The sequence below is a fragment of the Plecotus auritus genome (assembly GCF_963455305.1).
Source record: "Plecotus auritus genome assembly, chromosome: 7".
Classification (NCBI taxonomy): Eukaryota; Metazoa; Chordata; class Mammalia; order Chiroptera; family Vespertilionidae; genus Plecotus; species Plecotus auritus.
In genome coordinates, this window is record NC_137774.1 from 44,772,245 (window position 1) to 44,794,515 (window position 22,271).

The window sequence follows — 22,271 nt, forward strand, 5'->3', positions numbered from 1 at the left end:
CTTTCTTCCCCCCTCCTCTTCACCTCTGACACTACTTCCGGTGGTGACGTGTATTCGCTTCACCCGGACCGCTGTTCCCGACTTGGCCTATAGGGTGGGACAAGGAGAGTGGTGTGTGCCGCGAACAAGGCCGCAGCACCGCGCACGCGCAGACGGTGGCGGTGGGTAGGCCCTGGGGAGAAGCAGGCCCCGCCTCTAACGGGGTGAACGGGGCGGAGTGACTCCAATTGACCCCAAGTTCGGGCGGTCGGACGGGATCGTGCGGCCTTCTCCCCCTCCCACCGACAACCACCCCAACCGCTCCTCCCGCCCTGGTTACTGTAAAAATGTGGAGAGGGGCGTCGTCCGTACGTATGTGCACCAGGCACGGGAGGGGCCCCTTCGCGTGAGCCGCCCTGGGAATATTGAACATAATGTGACCTCTCCGTCCAGACTAAGCCGGATGTCAGAGGTGGGAGGAACCATGGATACCCCGCCCCTTCCCCGGGAGGCGGGGCAGCAGGTCGTGACGCCATCAGAGGGCGTCAGAGAAGCGACCGGCCGCTAGTGGGAGATGTTGGAGTCGCTATTGGGTCATGGCGGCCTGGTGCTGCTTCGGGGTGAGGGGCACCGGCACGGGGGTTCAGGAGCCGGGTTCGAGGGGCGGAAGTGAAGCGGAAGGGCCATGGGTCACCGGCTAGGAGTGGTGGTAGCGACGGTTCATGAAAGCGGAAACCTTTGTTCTCACGCTGTTTATCTGTCCCTCACTCTCCCCAGACTCCGTGGAGTGGGAGGGGCGCAGTCTCTTGAAGGCGCTGATCAAGCAATCCGCGCTGTGGTGAGTATCGCGCGGCGTCTCCCCGTCCTCCCCGGGAAGGAAGCCTGGGCCCACTCTGACATCGCCTCATGTGTACCTCAGTGGAGAGCAGATCCATGTCCTGGGCTGTGAAGTGAGCGAGGAAGAGTTTCGTGAAGGTTTTGATTCCGGTACCAACAGCCAGTAAGTACAGATTGGAAGAGAGTTAATTGGACGTGGGACCTCTATTGCTAAGGAATTTCCCTTAAAGCAACAAGACCAGGGTCTGGCATGTGAAAGGAAGTTCAAGTCAGTGATGCTTGGGCAGGCTAAATAGCCACCTCAGACAGTGAATAAGTAAAAATTGAACTTATGTAGGAAAAGGGGTTGGGGAATGGGGATATCCAAAGGGAAGTGCGACACAGCACTAAGCTAAGGGTGTTGGGTCTAGGATGGCAGCAAAAACCTACTGAGGACAGTAAAACAAGGAAGGGCATAGAAGCAGCAACAGGAAAGCCTAGGCTGGGCTGCTTGGCTCACTGAGAAGTCAGAGAAAAGGGGACCTTGGAGACAGGTTCAGGGGATTAACCCCGGATGATTTGCCACTGCCCATTGCTCCCCTGGTTGCAAGTCTGGTGGGGTCCCTTGGAGAAAAGAAGGGGGAAGGGAATGGCTCTGGCGTGTTCCCCTGGGGGAGAGTGGGTGCTGGGTCCTTTTTCCTGAGTAAATTTATCTCTTTCTTGAAATTGGGACTCTTGGGGGAGGTCTTAGGGGAGTGTCTTAATAGAATATTCATCAGCTTTTCAGGTGTGTCCCTTCAGGGTCCTGGTCTCCACTGATTGGTGGGTGCCAGAGCCAGGGTCATTAGTCTGTGGTCCTGAGGCAACCATGGGGGTCACTTGTCTGTTGTTTTGTTTTTTAAAATATATTTTATTGATTTTTTACATTGAGGAAGGAAGAGGGATGGAGAGTTAGAAACATCGATGAGAGAGAAACATCGATGAGAGAGAAACATCGATCAGCCGCCTCCTGCACAACCCCTACTGGGGATATGCCTGCAGCCAAGGTACATGCCCTTGACCAGAATCAAACCTGGGACCCTTCAGTCCTCAGGCTGATGCTCTATCCACTGAGCCAAACCAGTTAGGGCCACTTATCTGGTTTTGCTGCTTTTTTGGGCCTGGAGCTGAAATACAACTGAGGCCTAGATGTTATCTTTAGGGAAGAAAAGGTCAGGCATCCAAACTGCATGACCAGTGATATGATAGAGGAGGACAGCTTATCCTGGAGGTGAGGTTCTTGTTTTGCCCTTGCTAGGCATCTGGGGCTTTCTGTACCTGGCCCATCCTTACTGTGTTCATGTCTGTCTAACGGTATGTAGTAGCAGGTACTTATTCATTGAATGAATAGATATGGATCTTCCAGGAGGCAAGAATTAGCAAGAGGAATGATAAGAAGTGGTGAGTATGTGGAGAATCCAAAGCAGAATGTGAAAGCAATAGAGGGTAAAGGCCAACTAAGTTTAGCACTAGAAGTTGTACTGGAGAAGAAAAATAAACATGTTCTGCTTTTTTTTTTTTTTTTTTTTTAAATATATTTTACTGATTTTTCACAGAGAGGAAGGGAGAGGGATAGAGAGTCAGAAACATCAATGAGAGAGAAACATCGACTAGCTGCCTCCTGCACACCTCACTGGGGATGTGCCCGCAATCAAGGCACATGCCCTTGACCGGAATCGAACCTGGGACCCTTGAGTCCGCAGGCCGATGCTCTATCCACTGAGCAACACCAGACAGGACTCTGCTTTTTTTTTTTTTTTTTTTTTTTTTTTTTTTTTTTTAGTTATTCAGAATCTGGATTCCAAACATGCATCAACACTTAACTGCAAACTACTGAGGGATTTGTCCTACAGGCAGAGGGAACAGCATATGCACAGTTAGGGATATATCAGGAAGGCATACCTGTTCATGGGTGATGGAAGAGCTTACTGAGGTCAGACAGAAAAAGATACCTGAGCCCTAGCCAGTTTGCTTAGTGGGTAGAGCATCGGCCTGCAGATTAAAGGGTCCCAGGTTCAATTCCAATCTAAGGGCTCCATCAGGGTGTGTGCAGGAGGCAACCAATCAATGTGTCTCTCTCACATTAATGTTTCTCTCTCTCTGTCTTTCCCCCTCCCTTCCACTGTCTCTCAAAAAACAACGGGAAAATATTCTGGGGTATGGATTAACAACAAAAAAAAAGATACCTGATAGCCCTGGCCAGCATGGGTCAGTGGTTAGAGCATTGGTCCCCAAACCCAGAGGTCGTGGGTTCTGTTCCAGTCAGGGACACGGACCTGGGTTGTACATTCCCAGACCCAGTTAGGGCGCATTTGGAAGGTAATCAATTGATGTGGCTTTCTCACCTGGATATTTTTCTCTTTCCCTCCTCCCTCACTTCTGCTCTCTCTAAAATCAATGGAAAAAATATCTTCCAGTGAGGATTAACAACAACAAAAAAGATGCCTGATAGTGAAAGGTCTTACAGAGTCTGAAAGGAGTTTAGATGTAAAGAAAGTGGGGAGTCATTTGAAAATTTGGGAGGGTAGTATCATCATTCCTGTTAGATTCAGTGACCACAGTGTTGAGAAGTTTTGGCAGGGGGCAGCCTGGAGATAGGGAAACCAGGTGGGAAAATTATTGCAGTAATCTAGGTTGACTCAGGTGGGTGTGTACTGAGCACCAATTGTGAACCAGTGCTACCCACTGGAGATAGAGTAGTAAATGAGGCAGATATGATCCCTATTCTTATGAACTTAGAGCATAATGGTAGGCGGTGACAGCTGGCTTGAGGGAGTGGCAGTAGGAATGGAGCTTTTAGGACAAATGTAAAAGGACTTGAGCCACTTATAGATGGTCTTATAGGTGTGGGATAGGGGCAAGCATCCAGGTCAGGAGGTCCCTGAACCCATTTACATTGCCTGATTAAAAAAGATTACTTCCTGGTCTGGGTAGTTCCATGAATTATAACAGTTTATATCTGTTCAGCCCTAATTTTGTACCAGTCATTTCAAGAGAGGTGATGCTATATGTTAAGATACCATTTGAAAGGGAAACAGAAGATAGAAGGGAGGTGTCTGGGAACAAGTTCTGCCACCATGAAGCTTTCCCAGGATTTTTAACCCACACCAGTATCCATTTCCTGAATTGCTATTTTATCTGTAGTTGGTACCACATAACTTAATTTGTGGTCTTTGCTAAGCTGTTCTACAGGCTGGAACCATGTCTCGTGTTCTTTCCTTTCTCTTTAGCCATCCAGAGATAGGCACCACTCAAGACATATTTGACAGTGATGATAGCTAACATTTATGAAGTATTTAGTATGTTTCAAGCACTGTGCTAAATGTCAAGAGGTTTGTATTCCTGTTTTACAAATGAAGAAACCAAGTCTTAGATTAAGTAATTTATCCATTAGGTGACCTTGGGCAGTTAGCAAACCCAAGCTTCGAGTTCAGGGCTGAATGATGCCAAAGTCTGTTTACTCAATCACTATATTCTACTACTCAGTTATTACCTTTCACTGGTATATAAGATACTGGTAAAAATTGAGATAACAGTGCCGCAAAGATCAGAGGATGAATTTCAAGATTGGGGGAGGGGTAGTATGTTGTTTCCTATTTTCTCTTTGTAGGCTGGTTTACCATGACCTCTTCAGAGACCCTCTCAACTGGTCAAACATTGGAGAAGCCCTTCCTGGGGGTCCCCTGGGAGTCTTGAGAGCAATGTGCAGGAGAACAAGTCCTGGTCCTGTCACCATTGCTCTTGATTCACTTAGCTGGCTGCTGCTTCACCTTCCCTGCACCACACTTTGCCAAACCCTGCATAGTCTGAGCCGTCAGGACTCTCGCCCTGGTGAGACCCCTCCTTCATTACTTCCCCTCATATATGTCCCTCTGCCAAGGAACGTAACCCTTTCTACCCTAAGAAACAACATATCAGAGATCTCCAAGTGGATCTTCTTTCATCTCTTTTTTAAAATTTATTACTTTAACCATTCTTTAAAAATACGTTTTTATAGATTTTAGAAAGGAAGGGAGGGGGAGACAGAGAAGAAACATCGATATGCTGCCTCCAACATGCCCTCTACTGGGGATTGAGCTTGCAACCCGGGCATGTGTCCTGACCAGGAATCAAACTGGAGACCTTTTGGTGCATGGGTCGATGCTCAACCAACTGAGCCACACAAGCTAGGGCCTTTTTTTCAGTCTCTTTTTTTTTTTTAAGTATATTTTTATTGATTTCAGAGAGGAAGGGACAGGGAGAATGAGAGATAGAAACATCAATGTTGAGAGAGAATCATTGATCGGCTGCCTCCTGCACACCCCCCACTGGGGATCAAGCCTGCAACCCGGGAATTGAATCGTGACCTCCAGGTTCATAGGCCAATACTCAACCACTGAGCCATGCTGGCCAGGCCTTTTTTTTCATCTCTCTAACCTTTATACTAGTTCTTGACTTCTGTAATGCCACCTACCCATCACTTTTCCAAGTTTTTTACTCATCTATTTTATTCATTCATTCAGCAAACATTAAATACATACAGCATGTTAGGTACAATTTTAGATAATAGGAAGATAAAGACTTAACTGTAGTCAGGTCCTTGTCTTCCGGGAGCTCAAAGTTCATCAAGGATACAGACAAGTAAACAGGTAGTTACAAGATAATCTGATAAGAACCATGATGATAAAGGAACTTGTACAGAGTACCTTAAATAAGGAACTGTCTTAGAGGGGTGAGCCCTAGAGATTTGGCCAGGCCCTTGGCACTAGGACTAGCCTTGAAGTACAGGGTGGGGCAAACATAGGATTGCAGTTGTGAGTACATGAAACCAGAGTTTATTCTTGTATTTTTATTTAGTTACTGAATTGTTTTCCATCTGAACAACTGTAAACCTACTTTTGCCACACCCTGTGTATTAGGGGTACTAGCATGGACTTTGAAGTCAGAAACCTGGCTTTATATTATGGTACTTGATCTCTCAGTACTTCAGTTTCCTCTGTAAACATGTGCAATTGCCATTTTTTGTAGTTCAGATTTAGTCAAATGTCAAATATGAGCAAGTTCATATGGTTCAACCTAAAAATGCTGACCTTTGTAAGGATTGAAATGTTACAGTAAAGTGTTTAGTGTAGTGTAAATGCTCAGGCACTCTGTAAATGCTCCTCCAAAGGGAGGGAATCAAAGGCACTAATGGGATCTTGGCAAATTCCAAAAGCTGCAAGTAACTCAGTATGTGAGAAGCAGGGGCCCGATGACAAAAGTGTTAATTCATCATCCTTAAGGCTTGGAGTTGCCCCTGAGAGTTGTAGTCAGTGGTTTCTTGATCAGATTTACATTGGAGTAGGAAAGTACCGTGGACCCAGGTTTTTGGAATGTCTCGTATCTCAAACAATCCACTTCTCTACCGGACCACCCTTTCATGCTGATACCTGTATGATGAGTCACGCATCTTTCATGTGACAAAGGAGAAAACATGCAAATATGAGTCAGTTTACCACTGTTATAAATCTCAGGATGTTGTGCTGTGAATATTTTCGTGTTTTTTTTGCTTTTGTTGCTGTTTATACTTATTGTAAAATTTTCGTTTTTTGATGTACATTTCCTTTTCGTTAAATTTTCCTTTACATTTCATGTCCTTTTTTAAAATGTTTATAGATTAAACAGTACGATAGACATATACTATATATGAGAAAGGTTAAAACAGAATCATTTGGGGGTCTGGAAGGGATTAATTCAATTTACATTATTTCTAATGGGGAAAAAATGATTCGGTTTTCGAACAGCCTTCCGGAACAAATTAAGTTCGAGAAATGAGGTTCCACTGTACATGACAGGTGAGAGCTGAAGGAGGCTCAGTGCAGGGCCATGAAACGGGCCACACTAAGTTAGGAGTGTGGCAGAGCAGTGATGGAATGTGGGCCTGCTTCTCTTTCTTTATTTCCTCTTCACTATTTGATCCCAGGCCTCCACCCCAAATGCTCTCTACCGCCCTATGTGACCTGCATTTCTTGTCCCTCTCCAGATGACAGCTCCCCAGTAGAACATGTGCGTGTGCTGGGCCTGCTACATGAAGAGCTACATGGCCTAGGCCCTGTGGAAGCATTGAGCACTCTTGCTCAGATTGAAGTGACCTTGAGTGGTACAGGGGGCCAGGCCTCTGCTCACATTCTCTATCGGAGGCCCCAACATCGTCCAACACATAAGGTCAGGAGAAACCTGGGAGGACCAGAGGTTGGGGTCGGACAGAGGGGAAGAACAACAACAAAAAAAAGCTGATGTGATGAAGCACTTGTCTGTGCTTCCATCATTTCGTTATTTTCCTCATTTAATCTTCACAGCTACCCTGTGAGATAGTTTTATTACCCCCGTTTTGCAGCGTGGGAAACTCTGATCCTGTGAGCTTAACCAATGAAAGATACTGCCTTCCAGGAAATGGAAATGGAGAAAAGACTGGGAGTGGTTACTAGGGAGGGGAAGGAACAAGCCCATAAGAAGTTTGAATGAGGGGTGAGAGAGAGCAAGAGCTGAAAGCAGTTACATAGCTGATTGGGGCTGAAGGTATTAGGTCTTTAGTTCTCTCTGGTTTCTTCAGTAAGATGGAAAAAAACTTTAATACTCTCTTTTCCCCAGATTCAATGGTTCTCCATCCTGCCTGACTTCAGCCTGGATCTCCAAGGGGAGTCTCCCCTAAAGTCCCAGCCCCACCTAGATCCTCGCACACACCCGGTATCTAAGAGTGCCAGGGCCAGAACAAGAGAATGGAGTTGGGATCTGGCAAAAAGAGAATAAAAACTGCAGAGGTTTGGGGGTGGGGTCAGAGATTACAGGGATGGGGCATAATGACAGCATCCTTTGTACCTACAGGTGGATCCCACTACTCACTTGACCTTTAACCTTCACCTGTCCAAGAAAGAGAAGGAAGCCAAAGATAGCCTGACCCTGCCCTTCCAGTTCAGCTCTGAAAAGTAAGGTTGCAGCCTATATCCCTGGGTCCTTAAGTATAGAACCCAGTATCTGGGCCCAAGAGGTGGGGTGACAACAGGTTATTGATTAACCTCAGACTTTATAAGGGTTGAAGTCCATCTCCAGCACCAAGTCTGGGGAGTGGTTCTCTCCCCACCTATACCCCAACAATGACAAAGAGCCTTTGTCACCTTTTTCTCCATTACAGCCTTGGGTCCCCAGCCCCACATCTGGATCTAAGCTGAGCCAGAACAGACCCTGGGGAAAAGGCCCTATCTCCAGGCAACAGTGCCAGGACAGGAGGCTAGATGGGGAGGGCAAAGGCAGGTTAATAAGGTCTTAGTAGATACCTGTTCTGTGCCCAGTGTGTGGGTGCATAAAGTAAGACAATGGCAGGATCCTTGCCCTCAAGCTGCAAGGAGTATTATTAGGGGAGTGGTGTTGAGTATCTGTTCCAGGACCAAATGGTGCTTCAGTACTAACTAAACCAGGAGGTCAGAGAAAGGGACTTGGACCAAGAAAACATGGAGCCCTAGCTGGTTTGGCCCAGTGGATACAGCGTCAGTCTGTGGCCTGAAGGGTCCCAGGTTTGATACCAGCCAAGGGTACATGCCCAGGTGAGTTCAATCCCCACTAGGGGGTGTGCAGGAGACAACCAATCAATGATTCTCATCATTGATGTTTCTATCTCTATCCATTTCCTTTCCTCTCTGAAATCAATAAAAATATATTTAAAAAAAAACCATGGAGTACAGAGAAGGAGTCATAGTTACCAGGTATAGGGTGTTCAGATAGAACCCTTGTTACCCACCCTCACCAGCACCAATTCTTCTCTCTTAGGCAGCAGGCTCTACTGTGCCGTGGTTTAGGCCAAGCTACCAGCCATATCTTCTATGAGCCAGATGCTTATGATGACCTGGACCAAGAGGACCCAGATGATGACTTAGATATTTGACTATACTGAATTGGAGGGGGGTGAGGAGACCGTGGGCCTATAACCATTGTTTCAGTTGGCCTTACCTTGTTTCTTCCCCATCTTTGTTTCCTGTGTCTCTGGAGGCCCTACCCTGTGACCCATGAGCCAGGGAGCAGTGTCCATTCAGGACAAAAAGTAGGATAGGCCCTAGCCAGTTTGGCTCAGTGGACAGAGCATCAGCCAGGTGGACTGAAGGGGCCTGGGTTCGGTTCTGGTCAAGGGCACGTACCTTGGTTGCAGGTTCCCCGGCCCTGGTCAGGGTGCATGCAGGAGGCAACCAATCAATGTGTCTCTCTCACATTGATGTTTCTCTCTCTCTGTCTTTCCCCCTCCCTTCCACTGTCTCTCAAAAAACAATGGAAAAATATCCTCAGATGAGGATTAACAAAAAAAGTGGGATGGGGGCAGAGGGAAAGGTGAGAGACTAGGAAACCTGTCGTCGTCACCCCCCCACACACACACAAGTCTAATAAAAAATTTTTTATTAAAGAAACTCTCTGGTAGCTATTTAAGCAAGAGTTGGGAGTAGAAGGGACTGGAAGATGGCAATGGATTAAGGAAACCCAAGTACATGAGTCTTCAAGAGTCAATAGTGTTGGGGCCTGAATAACAAATGGTGAAACAGGGTGGCTTGGCACACCATTAGTGCTCAATGTGTTTTGGGTTTTTTTTGTTTTTTTGTGGTGTTTTTTTTAGCTGAAATAGGTATACTTAGGTTCCAGGCTCCCTGCAAGGATCTCAGTAGGAAGAAAGCAGAGGCCCTGAAGGGGAAAGAAAGAAGCCTACTTTCCAAAACATACTTTTTATTACTGTACAAAAAGCACATCCGCCCCTCCTTTGTTCTCCCCCACCCAGCCCCCAGGGAACTGTACATGGTGTACAGGACTGCAGTGACCCACAGCTGCCGCTGCACATCCTGCCCACAGGCTGAGCTCTGCCCCAGGTCCTTTCAAGTGTCTAGGTTGCCAGGCTGGGGCAATGGAGTCCCAGCTCATACATACTCCTTGGCAGAGTTGGGCTTAGTGTAGGAGCGGGGTGCACCATACCTAGCTTTGCCCTCACTCCCAGGACAGGAGCAAGAGAGCATTGCACCTCCCAAGAGGACCAGAACAGACCCTGCCCAGCCTATGAAGATGGCAGGACCAAACTCGTACCTGTGGGGAGAGGGGATTGAGGTCAGAAACCCTGGCCTGTCTCTCCAGACCCCAGACCTGACCCCTTAGGAGGCAAGAGTCCCATACTTACTTAATATTCATGGGGACCAAAGGGTTATAAAAGTCTGTGATAATCTGATGGCCATACCAGGAGCAAGCTGTTAAAGCAGCAAGACCTAGAGACAATGAGGATGTAGATATTGTGAGACCCCTCAAACAAGCACCATGTCCACCCTAACTCCGAGCCCTTGATGCTACCTTGGACCTGTGACTCACCTGCCACGATGAAAATGATGCCTCCGGTCATAGCTATACGGGCCTTTTTCACTTTGTCATCTCCCCCGCAACGTGTACACTTCATGCCCATCGTGGCCACGAACATGGCAAGGAAGCCCAGCACGAGGGACACCACCATTAGAGCTCTAGTGGCCTGAAGGGCCGCTGCGAGGAAGGAGGGAGGCCTTTCATTACTGGAAGGCAGGCAGCCTTCGAACCACTCCAGCCTTCGAGCCGGCGGTTGCCGGCTGAGATACCCTCGGCGTCCAAGCCCGGGGCCGGTTCTGGGTGGATCCCGGCTCCGGGGCCTCCAGCTCCGCCCACCCTGTCTCAGCTCTCCGACTCGCCCGGGGCCCCCGGGTTTCGATGAAACTGCCCTGGGTTGGGGGAAGGGTGAAAGGGGACAGCGGAGGCGGCGGCTGGAGGCTCCGCACGGGCCGCAGACGACGGCCTGCGGCCCAGTTCTGACCCCACTATCGAGGCCACGGGGTTTGTGGCTTCGTCTAATCGGTCGATAAGATTAGAGGCCGCAGGCGTCTGCCCAGGTCTGACAAGAGCGCACGGCTCCTCCATCGAACCCCGCGCCACCCTTTGTCCGAGAGAAAAGGGTGGGAGTAGGTGAGGCCACTGCCTGCCTAGGGCGGCAGAGGAGACCCCGGCCCAGGACCCGGCCACACCCTGGGGAGCTGGGATAGAAGGGTGCGGCTCATGTATAGCCGCCTGAACGCCGGCCCGCTCCGGCCAGCCCCACTGCCCGGTCCTGGGCGCTTCCGCTCCCTCCTCTACCCGCTGGCTCCCAGGCAACCCAGGGAGTCGGGCGCGGGGCTCCGGCCCTGCCCCGCAATCCACCCCTGACCTCGGCCCTGGGCGCGTCCGCCCCGTCGGTCTCACGGCCTTACCGGGCAGGGCGAGCACCGAGTCGTACATTTTGCAGCTAATCATTCCCGTGCTCTGCGTCACGCAGTCCATCCACAGCCCCTTGTACATGGCCTGGGCTGTGATGATGTTGTCGCCCGCATACGAGCTCATCTGCCATTGCGGAAGGGCGGTGCACACCACCAGGCCCACCCAGCCCAGCAAGGCCATGGAAAAGCCGAGCAGCTGCAGGCCCGAGTTGGCCATTCCGCCCTCACAAAAGACGAGGGGTGCGGGCGGGAGCCTCTGCAGTAAAAGAAACTTAGAGGGGCGATCCCACCAGACGACTTGGGTTGGAGTTATAAGTCACCCAAAGCGAAAAAAAGTTTCTGGTCGAGTGACTGTGAATTTTTTATCACCCGAAGTAAACACAAAGCGGCCCTCCGGCGGGCGAGGGTCTCAGCAGAGGGAACAGGTTACGCTCCGAGGACTAGTGGACGACAATGGCGATTCCCGAAGTCCAGGCTGTTCCCTCTGGTGCTGTCGGCGACGCTTCCCAAACAAAAGGTGGAGGGGTCGAATGGGCGGTTCTGGGTGCTGAAGTCCCCAATGGACCCTGGACTGTCGGCCCGAGGCCGAGGTGCAAGCAGCGGTGAGCTGGCAGGTGCGGGCGGGCGGATGCGGGCGGACAGGTGCGGCGCACGGAGTATATGTAGGGCGTCGGGGGCGCGCCCCCGCGGGCCCTGGGAGAGCGAGGGGGAGCGGAACTGGAGGGGCGGCCAAGGGTGACCTGACGTCACCGAAGGGACACTCACCTGGGCCGGAAGTCCTGGCCCCCACCCCTCCTCTCCCAGGTATAGAGGAAGAAACTTGAGCACCAGGGTCACGCCCCTTCACTTGCCCGTCTATGACCACAGATGGGGAGGAGGCGGAGGCCTCTCGGAAGTCAACCCCTCTGGACTGGACTTCGATCGGGCACCGGGAAGCCCCTTCCCCGCTTCCCAACAGGTGCGCCAGGGACGCTGGGGGAGCCAGAGCGCGGGGGACGCCCCTGGCCAGCCTTCGCTCCGCCCCCGCTCCCCCTTCCACCTCCCGCCGCAGGGACTCTAGGCTTCTATTCTAGGAGCATTTTGTCCCGCCCCACCTTTCCCTCAACTTCTGCTCTACTCCTTTTTCTTCCTTTTCCTATCCTAGCCGACCCCCGTCAGGGCCCTGGCTCCAATTCCTTAGAACTCTCACTTCAGCAGCCGTGTTGGAGTCGCCTCCCAGAGCCACCACCCCAGCACACGCGCCCCCTCCGCTGTCCGCTGCCCTCCCACCCTGCCCTCCACCAGACACCTGGCTTGCAGGCATGACCCGTCTTCTTGGTCCCCTCCATTCAAATCCCTTACATGACTTAGTGCCTGGGCCCTCCCAGCGGTCACTATCCCCTCCCGCATCAAGGGTCCTTGTAATAGAAGGAAGAAACCACTGAAACCAGAAGCCAGCTGAAGATGGGGAGCAGGGTGACGCCTCCGTTACAACCTTGGTCACATCCCTCATTCCCGCCCTTGACGTCTTTCCAAACTTGTCCTCCACCTTCGCCTCTTTCTCCCTCTTACCACCACCACCCCCTGCCCCCAGCCATATTTCTCTTTCATTCTGAGCTTGGACCAGCCTATCTGTATGGGCTCTCCCACCCTCTCTGTCCTCCCTAACATCTGGCTCTAATGTGACCTTTGATTCAGCTCGCAGGCTCCCACCTCACCCTTAGGTTTCTTCTCTGACTCTCCCTAAACTATTTCCCCATCCTCCCTCTGGATATCTCTTCCCAGCATCCCACATTCACTCACTCCTCCCACATGTTTATCCTCTCCCCCTTCCTGCCTTTTCCACTTCCTATTTCACTCCCCTCTCTTGTAGTCTACCTTTGTACCCTACCTGTCTCCAGCTCTCTTGGAGTCCAGCATCACCAATTAGTCTTTCTTTGCATCTTCCTGCCCAGTTTCCTCCCAATCTTCCTCTCCTCGAACTTTGTCAAACTTTGTCACACCTCCCAGACTCGCACACCTCGCTTACTCTGTCTTACTTCATTTTCTCTCTCCTTTTTCCCCTCAACTCTCACACATTTCCCATTTTTTTGTTCCTCCCTCTTAAACATGTCTCTGTAGGTCTTTCCTTCTTGTATTCAATAAACATATTAAACAACTCAATTAACTTGTTTTTCTATAAAATGCAGACTTCAATGAACTCTTTTTTTAATTGATTTTTTTTTACAGAGAGGAAGGGAGAGGGATAGAGAGTTAGAAACATCGATCAGCTGCCTCCTGCACACCCCTTATTGGGGATGTGCCCGAAACCAAGGTACATGCCCTTGACCAGAATCGAACCTGGGACCCTTCAGTCCGCAGGCCGATGCTCTATCCACTGAGCCAAACCGGTTAGGGCTTTAATGAACTCGTTTATTCATTCATTTTTTTCTATTTTTTGGTTAATGGTCTTTTTTTTTTTTTAATTAATTTCAGGGAGAGGAAAAGAGGGATAGAAACATCATTGATGAGAGAGAATCACTGATTGGCTGCCTCCTGCACACCCCCTACTGGGGATAGAGCCTGCAACCGGGGCTTGTTCCCTTGACTGGAATTGAACCCGGGACCCTTCAGTCCGCAGGCTGCTGCTCTATCAACTGAACCAAAACAGCTAGGGCAATGGTGTTTTCTTAAAGGTGTTTTCCAACTCTAAAATTCCATATTTCTCATTACTTAAGTATATACAACTTCTCTCCACACTCACTGCCACCACCTCAGGCCAAGCCACCATCACCTCTTGCCTGGACACTAACTGCCTCCAAACCAATCCCCTGCTTCCCTTCTCGTCCTTCTAAAATCTAGTCTCTGGAAGTGACTTCTTCTTCTTCTTTTTTTTTTTTTCAAACAAACTTCAAGAATCTTGTCACTTCCTGTTGAAAATCCTTACTGTCTTCCAATGGCACTCTTCTGCTCCTATTGCTCCGCTGGATTTGGCAAATGCCATACCAGACTGCTTTAGCCACACTGGCATCTTTCTGTTCTTGAAACATACTTCCCACCAAATTGCCTTTGCACACTCTGTTCTCAATGCCTGGATGTTCTTCTCCATTTACCCCCACCCACTTCCCTCTACCCAGCCAGCCAACTAATCCTTCAGCTATCAGCTCAAATATCACTTCTCCTAGGAAGCCTGGCCTGACTACCCCACCTCGGACTGAGTCAGATCACCTGCTGAATGCTGTCACTGCTACTTACTTATACTTTACTTTCAACGCTCTTATCATAGTTTGAAACTATTTACATTGTGTGCTTATTTATTCAATGTCAGTCGCCCACTACACTAAGTTCCAAGAGGGCAGAGATGTGTCTGGGTTTTATCACCAATGAATATTTGATGGCCCGACTATCGTGGCTGAGTGGTTGAGCATTGACCTATGAACCAGGAGGTCATGGTTTGATTCCCGGTCAGGGCACATGCCCGAGTTGCAGGCTTGATCCCAGTGTGGGGTGTGCAGGAGGTAGCCGATCAATGATTCTCTCTCATCATTGATGTTTCTATCTCCCTCTCCCTTCCTCTCTGAAATCAATAAAAATATATTTAAAAAAATATTTGACGAATAAATGAATAAATTTGAAAACGAACTATATTTTCATACACATGTTCAATAAATACTTCCTGAGTGCTTGTATAATGTACCAGGCACCATGTTTGACACTGAGGACACAGCTGTAACCAAGGAAGATAAGGACATTGCTCACATGACTTACATTCTAGAGAGAGGAAGCAGACAATAAAATCATAAACAAAATGGCTGATGTTTTGAAGGCAATAAAACAGGTTAATGTGATGAGATTGGCTCCACTCCCGAGGGAGACCTTTCTGGGAAGTGTGAATAAGAAGCCAGCCATGTAAGAATCATGTTCTATAGCCAGAAGTCACAGCAAATGCCAAGACCCTGTGTCGGCTGCCCCTTTGAGACTTGTAGTATTAATTTAAAGCAGGATCTATTAACCTCACACATTTGATACTTGGGGCCAGATAATTCTTTGATATGGGTGATGGTCCTGTGCATAGGATATTTAGCATCCTTAACTTTTACTGATTAGATGCCAGTAGAATCTACCCCTGAGCCCCAGTGTGACAGTAAAAAAAAAAGGGGGGTGCAGTTCTGGCCTGTTTGGCTCAGTGGATAGAGTCTGAGCCCACAGACTAAAGTGTCATGGGATTGATTCCAGTCAAGGGCATGTACCTCAGTTGCAGGTTTGATCCCCATGCAGGAGGCAACCAATCAATGTGTCTCTCTCACATCGATATTTCTCTGTGTGTGTGTGTGTGTGTGTGTGTGTGTGTGTGTGTGTGTCTTTCCCCCTCCCTTCCACTCGCTCTAAAAATCAATAGAAGGTGGAAGGAAATCCTTGGGTGAGGATTAATAATAATTTAAAAAATGGGTGCAAGGAGCAAGTAGATGGATCATTGGGATTAATCAAGGTGGACTGCTAAAAAGAGAGAGAAGGGATTTTTAAGGTATTTGCACGAGAGTGTTATATGTGTTAGATCGGTGATATAAATTGGGTAAGAAGAAGAGTAAACATAAAAAAGGGGTTGGTAGATGGTACAAACATGGATAGGATCAATGGTTTAGAGGTCTCTATGACATGAAGGAAATACATGAGTAAATACATGAGTACTAAATAAACTGGAAAGCTAGGAGGTGATCATCAGGGGTGGGAGGCTCAAGTTCAGTAAATTAGAGGAGGTTGATTTTGAAGATGACAAAGCCTAGGAATGAGCTAAAGAGAAAAATCATTGGAGATGAGACTGAAGGCTGAGAGGCTACAATTAGATGGAGAACCCTGATGGATTGTGAATTCAACAACAATGATAGGGTCATAAGTGTAAAGAGGAAGTTAAAGTTATTGGTGTTAAAGTTATCAGTGAGTGCGGGTAAAAGAGCAGGCTGGAAGACCCTAGCAACAATTAGAGGCAGTGAGTGATACACTTGCAGACATGAACTTCAAAGGAGCAGAGGATTTTGAAGGATGAAGGAAGAATAATGGTCTTCTAGAAGCAGCATTGGGGAGCAATACTCCCAGCTACAGACCCTGAGGTATAAGAAATAAGATCAGCCGAAACCGGTTTGGCTCAGTGGATAGAGCGTCAGCCTGTGGACTGAAGGGTCCCGGGTTCGATTCCGGTCAAGGGCATATACATTGGTTGCGGGCACATCCCCAGTGGGAGGTGTGCAGCAGACAGCTGATGGATGTTTCTCTCTCATGGATGTTTCTAGCTCTCTCTCTCTCTCTCCCTTCCTCCCTGTAAAAAAAAACACACACACACACAATAAAATATATATTTTTAAAAAGAAATAAGATCAAGCTATGGCTGGTGGCTCAGTGGTTACAGCATCCACCCACAGACTGGAGGGTCACCGGTTCTATTCCCGGTCAAGGGCAGGTACCTCCTTGCAGATTCCATCCCTGGCCCCAGTCAGGGCATGTATGGGAGGCAACCAATTAATGTCTCTCTCTCTCTTTCTCTCTCTCTCCCTCATTTCCTCCCTCCCTCCCTTTCTTTTACTCTCTAAAAATTGTTGGAAAAAATAACCTCAGATGAGGATTTTTTAAAAAGATAAAAAATAAGCCTCTGTTAAGAGAGCTGACAAGGAAGTGTGTCCTCCAAGACAGCCAGATATTTTTTAAATATATACCACATTTTAAAAATATATTTTATCGATTGATTTTTTTTACAGAGAGGAAGAGAGAAGGAAAGGGAGAGGGATAGAGAGTTAGAAACATCGATGAGAGAGAAACATCGATCAGTTGCCTCCTGCACACTTCCTACTGGGGATGTGCCTACAACCAAGGTACATGCATGCCCTTGACCGGAATCGAACCTGGGACCCGTCAGTCCACAGGCCAACACTCTATCCACTGAGCCAAACCAGTTAGGGCAGACAGCCAGATTTTAATAAGGTCTAGGAAAGGAACATTCTGAGGACAGGCTGGGAATATAAGGAGTTCAAAAGTCACAGAGAGTCTGAAAGATCAAGTCTGGTTGGGGGGTTGGGTCAGATTAGGGGATATATACCACAGCATGGAAATGACTGGTGATATGATGAGGTAAGCAACCTGGTATGGAAACCTGGATAACTTGTTTGTTTCTATAGGAAAGTATATTCTGAATTCTGAAAAATTGATAAACTTTGGAAACTTGCAATATTATTTTAATACTAGAGGCCTGGTGCACGAAATCCATGCACTTGGGGTGGGGGGGGGGGGCTCCCCTCAGCCCAGCCTGCACCCTCTCGCAGTCCAGGAGCCCTGTGATCCATCGCCCGGCAAAGGGAGGCCTGGGCCTCCCTCTTTGGGGTGATCGTGGGGCGATGGCAGGGCCCCCTTGACCCAATCACATTGCACCCACCTTGGCTGACCTGGTGCCAGTGCGTGTCATAGCGTGGTCCTCCCAATGGTTGTTCTGCTGTTCAGCCGTTCGATCGATTTGCAAATTATACTTTTATTATTATAGATCATGCATTATTACTAAAAAAACTAATTATTATATTGACCACTGATTTTTATTTTACTAGTTAGGCCCCAAGGCAGATAGAATATTCCAACTTCTAATTCCACCTCAGTTTTATTTTTGGGGAAGGGGAGGTGTTTTATTGATATATATATATATTTTTTTTTTTTTTTGAGAGAAACATCTACTTACCCATGCATTCACGGTTGACTCCTGGGTGTGCCCTGACTGGGGATGGAATCCATAACCCTAGGGTATCAGGACAACGTTCTAACCAACTGAACTACCCAGCCAGGACTAATTCCACCTCATTTAGAAATTGTCTTGGTTGGATGGCTCAGTTGGTTGGAGCATCCTACAGTACACCAAAAGGTTGCTGGTTCAATTCCCTGTCAGGGCACATATCTAGGTCTTAGGTTCAATCCCTGGTCAGGGCATGTTTGGGAGGCAACCAATCAATGTTTCTCTCTCGGCCTTCCTCTCTCTCTAAAATCAATTTTAAAAAAAATTCCCAGCTGGTGTGGCTCAGTTGGTTGAGCATTTTCCCATGCACCTAAAGGTCTCCGATTATATTCCCAGTCAGGGCATATGCTTGGGTTGTGGGCTTGATCCTTAGTAAGGGTTGTGCAGGAAGCAGCCCATTGATGTTTCTCTCCCACATTGATGTCTCTCTCCCTTTCCCTCTCTCTCTCAAATCAATAAAAACATATATATATTTTTAAAATCCCTCAGGGGAGGATAAAAAAAAGAGAATCAACCAATGAATATATAAATAAGTGGAACAACAACAAATCAATGTCTCTTTTTATCTCTCTCTTCCTTTCTCTCTAAAAACAATACATTAAAAAAATAAAATAAAATGGAAATTTATTCTTGGACCTTAATTGTCTCATCTGTAAAATAGGAGTGGAGATATTTTGCCTGCTTAGGAAACAGGAGGCTAGGCCAGATGATCCCCTGTGGTTCAGCTGAGAGTACATATTTAAGTTACAGTTCCTGAGGAGTGACAAAGTGACCAGCTCATTTTATGAAGCTAGGGTAATCTTGCCTCTGAAGTCAGTTAAAGATAATGTGAGAACCCTGACTGGTGTGGCTCAGTGTGGTTACAGCAATGGCAGCCTGTGCACGAAGAAGGGTCTCAGGTTGGATCCCCACCCCAAGAGCATGTGCTGGGAGCCTGGGGGAGGCAGCCAATGGATGTAAGATGTTTCTCTCCCCTCTTCCTCCCTTCCACTCTCTCTAAAAAAATTAATGGAAAAAAATATCCTCAGGTGAGAATTAACAACAGCAACAAAAAGATAATGTGAGAAAAGTATTAAAGGCCCATTTCATCTATAAATATAGACATGAAAAGCATTTGATAAGTCTCCACACCTACTTATGATAAGAACTCTTAGAAAACAAAGATTAGAAAGAAAATTCTTTTTCTTTGTATGAATTTATTTGAGTCAAACAGGGAGCAAGATCTCAAATGCTCCCAGAAAGGAAATTTTTATACTTAATGAAGAAATTTTAGACTTGGGGTGGGGGGGCTGTAAGAGATCAACCGAAGGACTTGAACGCATGCATATAAGCATAACCAATGGATACAAGACACTGCGGGGGGGTGGGCAGGTAAAGGCATGTACTGGGGGGGTAGGGGAGGCCGGGGGGAGGTCAATGGGGAAAAAAAAAAGGAGACATATGTACTACTATTTGTAATACTTCAAACAATTTAAAAAATAAAATTTTAGCCCTAACCGGTTTGGCTCAGTGGATGGAGCGTCGGCCTGCGGACTCAAGGGTCCCGGGTTCGATTCCAGTCAAGGGCATGTACCTTGGTTGAGGGCGCATCCCCAGTGGGCGGTGTGCAGGAGGCAGCTGATTGATGTTTCTCTCTCATCGATGTTTCTGACTCTCTATCCCTCTCCCTTCCTCTCTGTAAAAAAAATCAATAAAACATATTTTTTAAAAATTAAATTAAATTAAATTAAAAATAAAAAGAAAATTTAGACTCATCTTTTATGATGGAAAAAGGACAAAGATGTCCTGGCTGGTTTGGCTCAGTGGACAGAGCATTGGCCTGCGGACTCAAGGGACCTAGGTTCGATTCTGGTCAAGGGCATGTACCTTGGTTGCGGACACATCCCCAGTAGGGTTTGTGCAGGAGGCAGCTGATTGATATTTCTCTCTCATCGATGTTTCTAACTCTATCGCTCTCCCTTCCTCTCTGTAAAAATCAATAAAATAAAAAATAAAAAGAAAAGAAAAAGGACAAAGATGTTCACTGTTTGACAAAGTCCTAAAGGTCATGATTAATACAAGGAAGGAAAATAAATAAGTAGTGCAAAGATTGAAAGGGACAACATAAAACTGATTTACAGATGACATAATCATCTACTTGGAAAAGCAAACAGAATCAACAGAGACTACTAAAACCAGCAAGGATGCTCATCAAGGTTGCTATATACAAGAAAAATTTTTTTTCCAAAAAATATATTTCATTAGCATTTTACTACACCAATAGTAACTAATTAGGAAATGTAATAAAAAATAACATTTAATTTGCATCAGTGACAAAATTATAGAGCATCTAGTAATTAACCAAGTATTCATAGGACCTCGATGGAAAAAAAAAAAACACTTTTATTTCTAATAAGGTACATAGAAGATGACCTGAATAAATCATTACAAAGATATCAGTTGTCCCCAGGGAAATTTATTATTTGATACATTACCAATAAAAAAACAATTTAAAAAAAGATCTTGATAAGTTTACCCCCAAATTTGTATGGAAAAATAAAAGACCACAAATGGTAAGTTGACATTGAAAAGGAAGAATAAAAGAGGGGTCGTCGAAACCGGTTTGGCTCAGTGGATAGAGCGTCGGCCTGCGGACTGAGGGGTCCCGGGTTCGATTCCGGTCGGGGGCATGTACCTTGGTTGCGGGCACATCCCCAGTAGGGGGTGTGCAGTAGGCGGCTGATCGATGTTTCTCTCTCATCGATGTTTCTGACTCTCTGTCCCTCTCCCTTCCTTTCTGCAAAAAATCAATAAAAATATATTTAAAAAAAAATAAAATAAAAGAGGGGTCTTGCCCTTCCAGAAATTTAAACTTGCTACAAAGCATCGTGAAAAACAGAAATTTGTAGTCTTAATTGTAGTTGTAATACCAGTGCAGCATTCGTGCAACAACAGACAGCTACACCAAAAAAAACAGAATCCGAGCTCAGAAGCAGATACTTTTATATATCAGAATTTGATATGTGGTAAGTATGGCTCAATAAGAGAAAAATAAATTGGATCTCTAACACCTAAAACAAGGGTGTACTCCAGATGGACTAAAAAGACCTAAATGTGAAAAGTAAAACTAAGCCCTGGTGGGGTAGCTCAGTTGGTTAGAGTGTCATCCTGATACACCAAGATTGTAGGTTCCATTCCTGGTCAGAGCACTTACAAGAATCAACCAATAGCCCTAGATGGTTTGGCTCAGTGTATAGAGCTTCGGCCTGTGGTTCTGGGTTCGATTCCTATCAGGGGCACATGCCCGAAATGTGGGCTCGGTCCCCAGTGCGGGGCATGCAGGAGGCAGCCAATCAATGATTCCTTCTCATCATTGATGTTTCTATCTCTCTCTTCCTCTCCCTTTGTCTCTGAAATCAATAAAAGTACATTAAAAAAAAAAGAATCAACCAATGAATGCATAAATAAGAGGAAAAACAAATCAATGTTTCTCTCTCTCTTCTCAAATCAATCAATAAAATTTTTAAAAAATATGTATTTTTATTGATTTCAGAGAAGAGAGCAAGAGAGAAACAGAAATATGAATGATGAGAGAGAATCATTGATCGGCTGCCTCCTGCACGCCCCACACTGGGGATTGAGCCCACAACCGGGCATGTACCCTTGACCAGAATCAAACCTGGAACCTTTCAGTCCACAGACCAACAGTCTATCTACAGAGACAAACCGGTCAGGGCTCAATAAAAATATTTTTAAAGTAAAGCTATAGTTTTTGGAAGAAGAAAATAAATAATATGTTTTTTGTTAATCCTCACACAAAGATATTTTTTCCATTGATTTGGAGAGAGAATGGGAGGGAGGGAGAGAGAGAGAAACATCGACACACAATGAGTGGAGATCCAACCTGCAACTCAGGTACCTGCCCTTGACTGGGAATCGAACCCTTGACCCTTTGGTGCACAGGCTAACGGCATTCTAACCACTGAGTACACCATCCAGGGCTGGAAGAAAACTTTTTTAAAAAGTCTTTGTGGTGCAGAGATTGAAAAGAACATATGCAAAATTTTAAAATCATCTATAATAATAAAAGTGTAATGTGCTAATTTTAGACCTTCTGACCTTCAGACGAAGCCAGGGCTGTGAGGGAAGCCTGGGTCCCGGGTACCAGAGGGAAGCGGGTGCCGGCAGCCGGGGGAAGGAAGGCCTACTCTTGCGCGAATATTGTGCATTGGGCCTCTGGTTAACCATAAAGGAATATGTCATTTTGATTACACCAAAATTAGGATTTCTATTCCATGAAGTTCATTGAGGAAAATTTAATGGGCAGATGATAAAATAAGGGAAAATATTTGCAATGTTTGTCTGACAAAGAACCAATTTAATTTTTTAAATGTTGCCAATCAACAAGAAAAATACTCTAAGAGGTAATAGGCAGAAACTATAAGGAGAGAACTTACCAAAAAAAAAAAAAAAAAAAAAAG

The 22,271-nt window shown here is 46.6% G+C and overlaps 2 protein-coding genes across 4 annotated transcripts; one reads left to right on the forward strand and one right to left on the reverse strand.

Moving 5' to 3' along the window:
- The first annotated feature begins 211 nt into the window (after nt 1-211).
- Nucleotides 212-9,239, forward strand: ELP5 (elongator acetyltransferase complex subunit 5). Of its 3 annotated transcripts, none has more exons than XM_080679406.1 (8): nt 212-351; nt 757-817; nt 899-979; nt 4,445-4,665; nt 6,836-7,017; nt 7,444-7,539; nt 7,678-7,778; nt 8,617-9,239. In XM_080679406.1, the coding sequence occupies exons 1-8, from the start codon at nt 327-329 to the stop codon at nt 8,729-8,731; spliced, it is 882 nt and encodes a 293-aa protein (XP_080535532.1). In that variant the 5' UTR covers nt 212-326; the 3' UTR covers nt 8,732-9,239. The 3 variants fall into 3 exon arrangements, with proteins under 3 accessions (XP_080535532.1, XP_080535531.1, XP_080535533.1); XM_080679405.1 differs by lacking the exon at nt 212-351 and adding an exon at nt 511-599; XM_080679407.1 differs by lacking the exons at nt 212-351; nt 899-979 and adding an exon at nt 514-599 and having other exon boundaries at nt 8,617-9,238.
- Nucleotides 9,219-12,090, reverse strand: CLDN7 (claudin 7). Its single transcript, XM_080679410.1, has 4 exons — nt 11,082-12,090; nt 10,183-10,347; nt 9,998-10,082; nt 9,219-9,906 (listed from the first exon to the last, which is right to left on the reverse strand). The coding sequence occupies exons 1-4, from the start codon at nt 11,302-11,304 to the stop codon at nt 9,744-9,746; spliced, it is 636 nt and encodes a 211-aa protein (XP_080535536.1). The 5' UTR covers nt 11,305-12,090; the 3' UTR covers nt 9,219-9,743.
- Between the last annotated feature and the right edge of the window lie 10,181 nt (nt 12,091-22,271).

What these genes read in the sequence shown, in the direction of transcription:
- ELP5 (XM_080679405.1), top strand. Translation starts at nt 554, where the DNA reads ATGTTGGAGTCGCTATTGGGTCATGGCGGCCTGGTGCTGCTTCGGG. An exon ending in ATCAAGCAATCCGCGCTGTG is followed by an intron (nt 818 to 898) that starts GTGAGTATCGCG and finishes TGTGTACCTCAG; the next exon opens with TGGAGAGCAGATCCATGTCC. An exon ending in CCGTCAGGACTCTCGCCCTG is followed by an intron (nt 4,666 to 6,835) that starts GTGAGACCCCTC and finishes GTCCCTCTCCAG; the next exon opens with ATGACAGCTCCCCAGTAGAA.
- CLDN7 (XM_080679410.1), bottom strand. Translation starts at nt 11,304, where the DNA reads ATGGCCAACTCGGGCCTGCAGCTGCTCGGCTTTTCCATGGCCTTGCTG. An exon ending in CATCATTTTCATCGTGGCAG is followed by an intron (nt 10,083 to 10,182) that starts GTGAGTCACAGG and finishes CATTGTCTCTAG; the next exon opens with GTCTTGCTGCTTTAACAGCT. An exon ending in TTGGTCCCCATGAATATTAA is followed by an intron (nt 9,907 to 9,997) that starts GTAAGTATGGGA and finishes CTCTCCCCACAG; the next exon opens with GTACGAGTTTGGTCCTGCCA.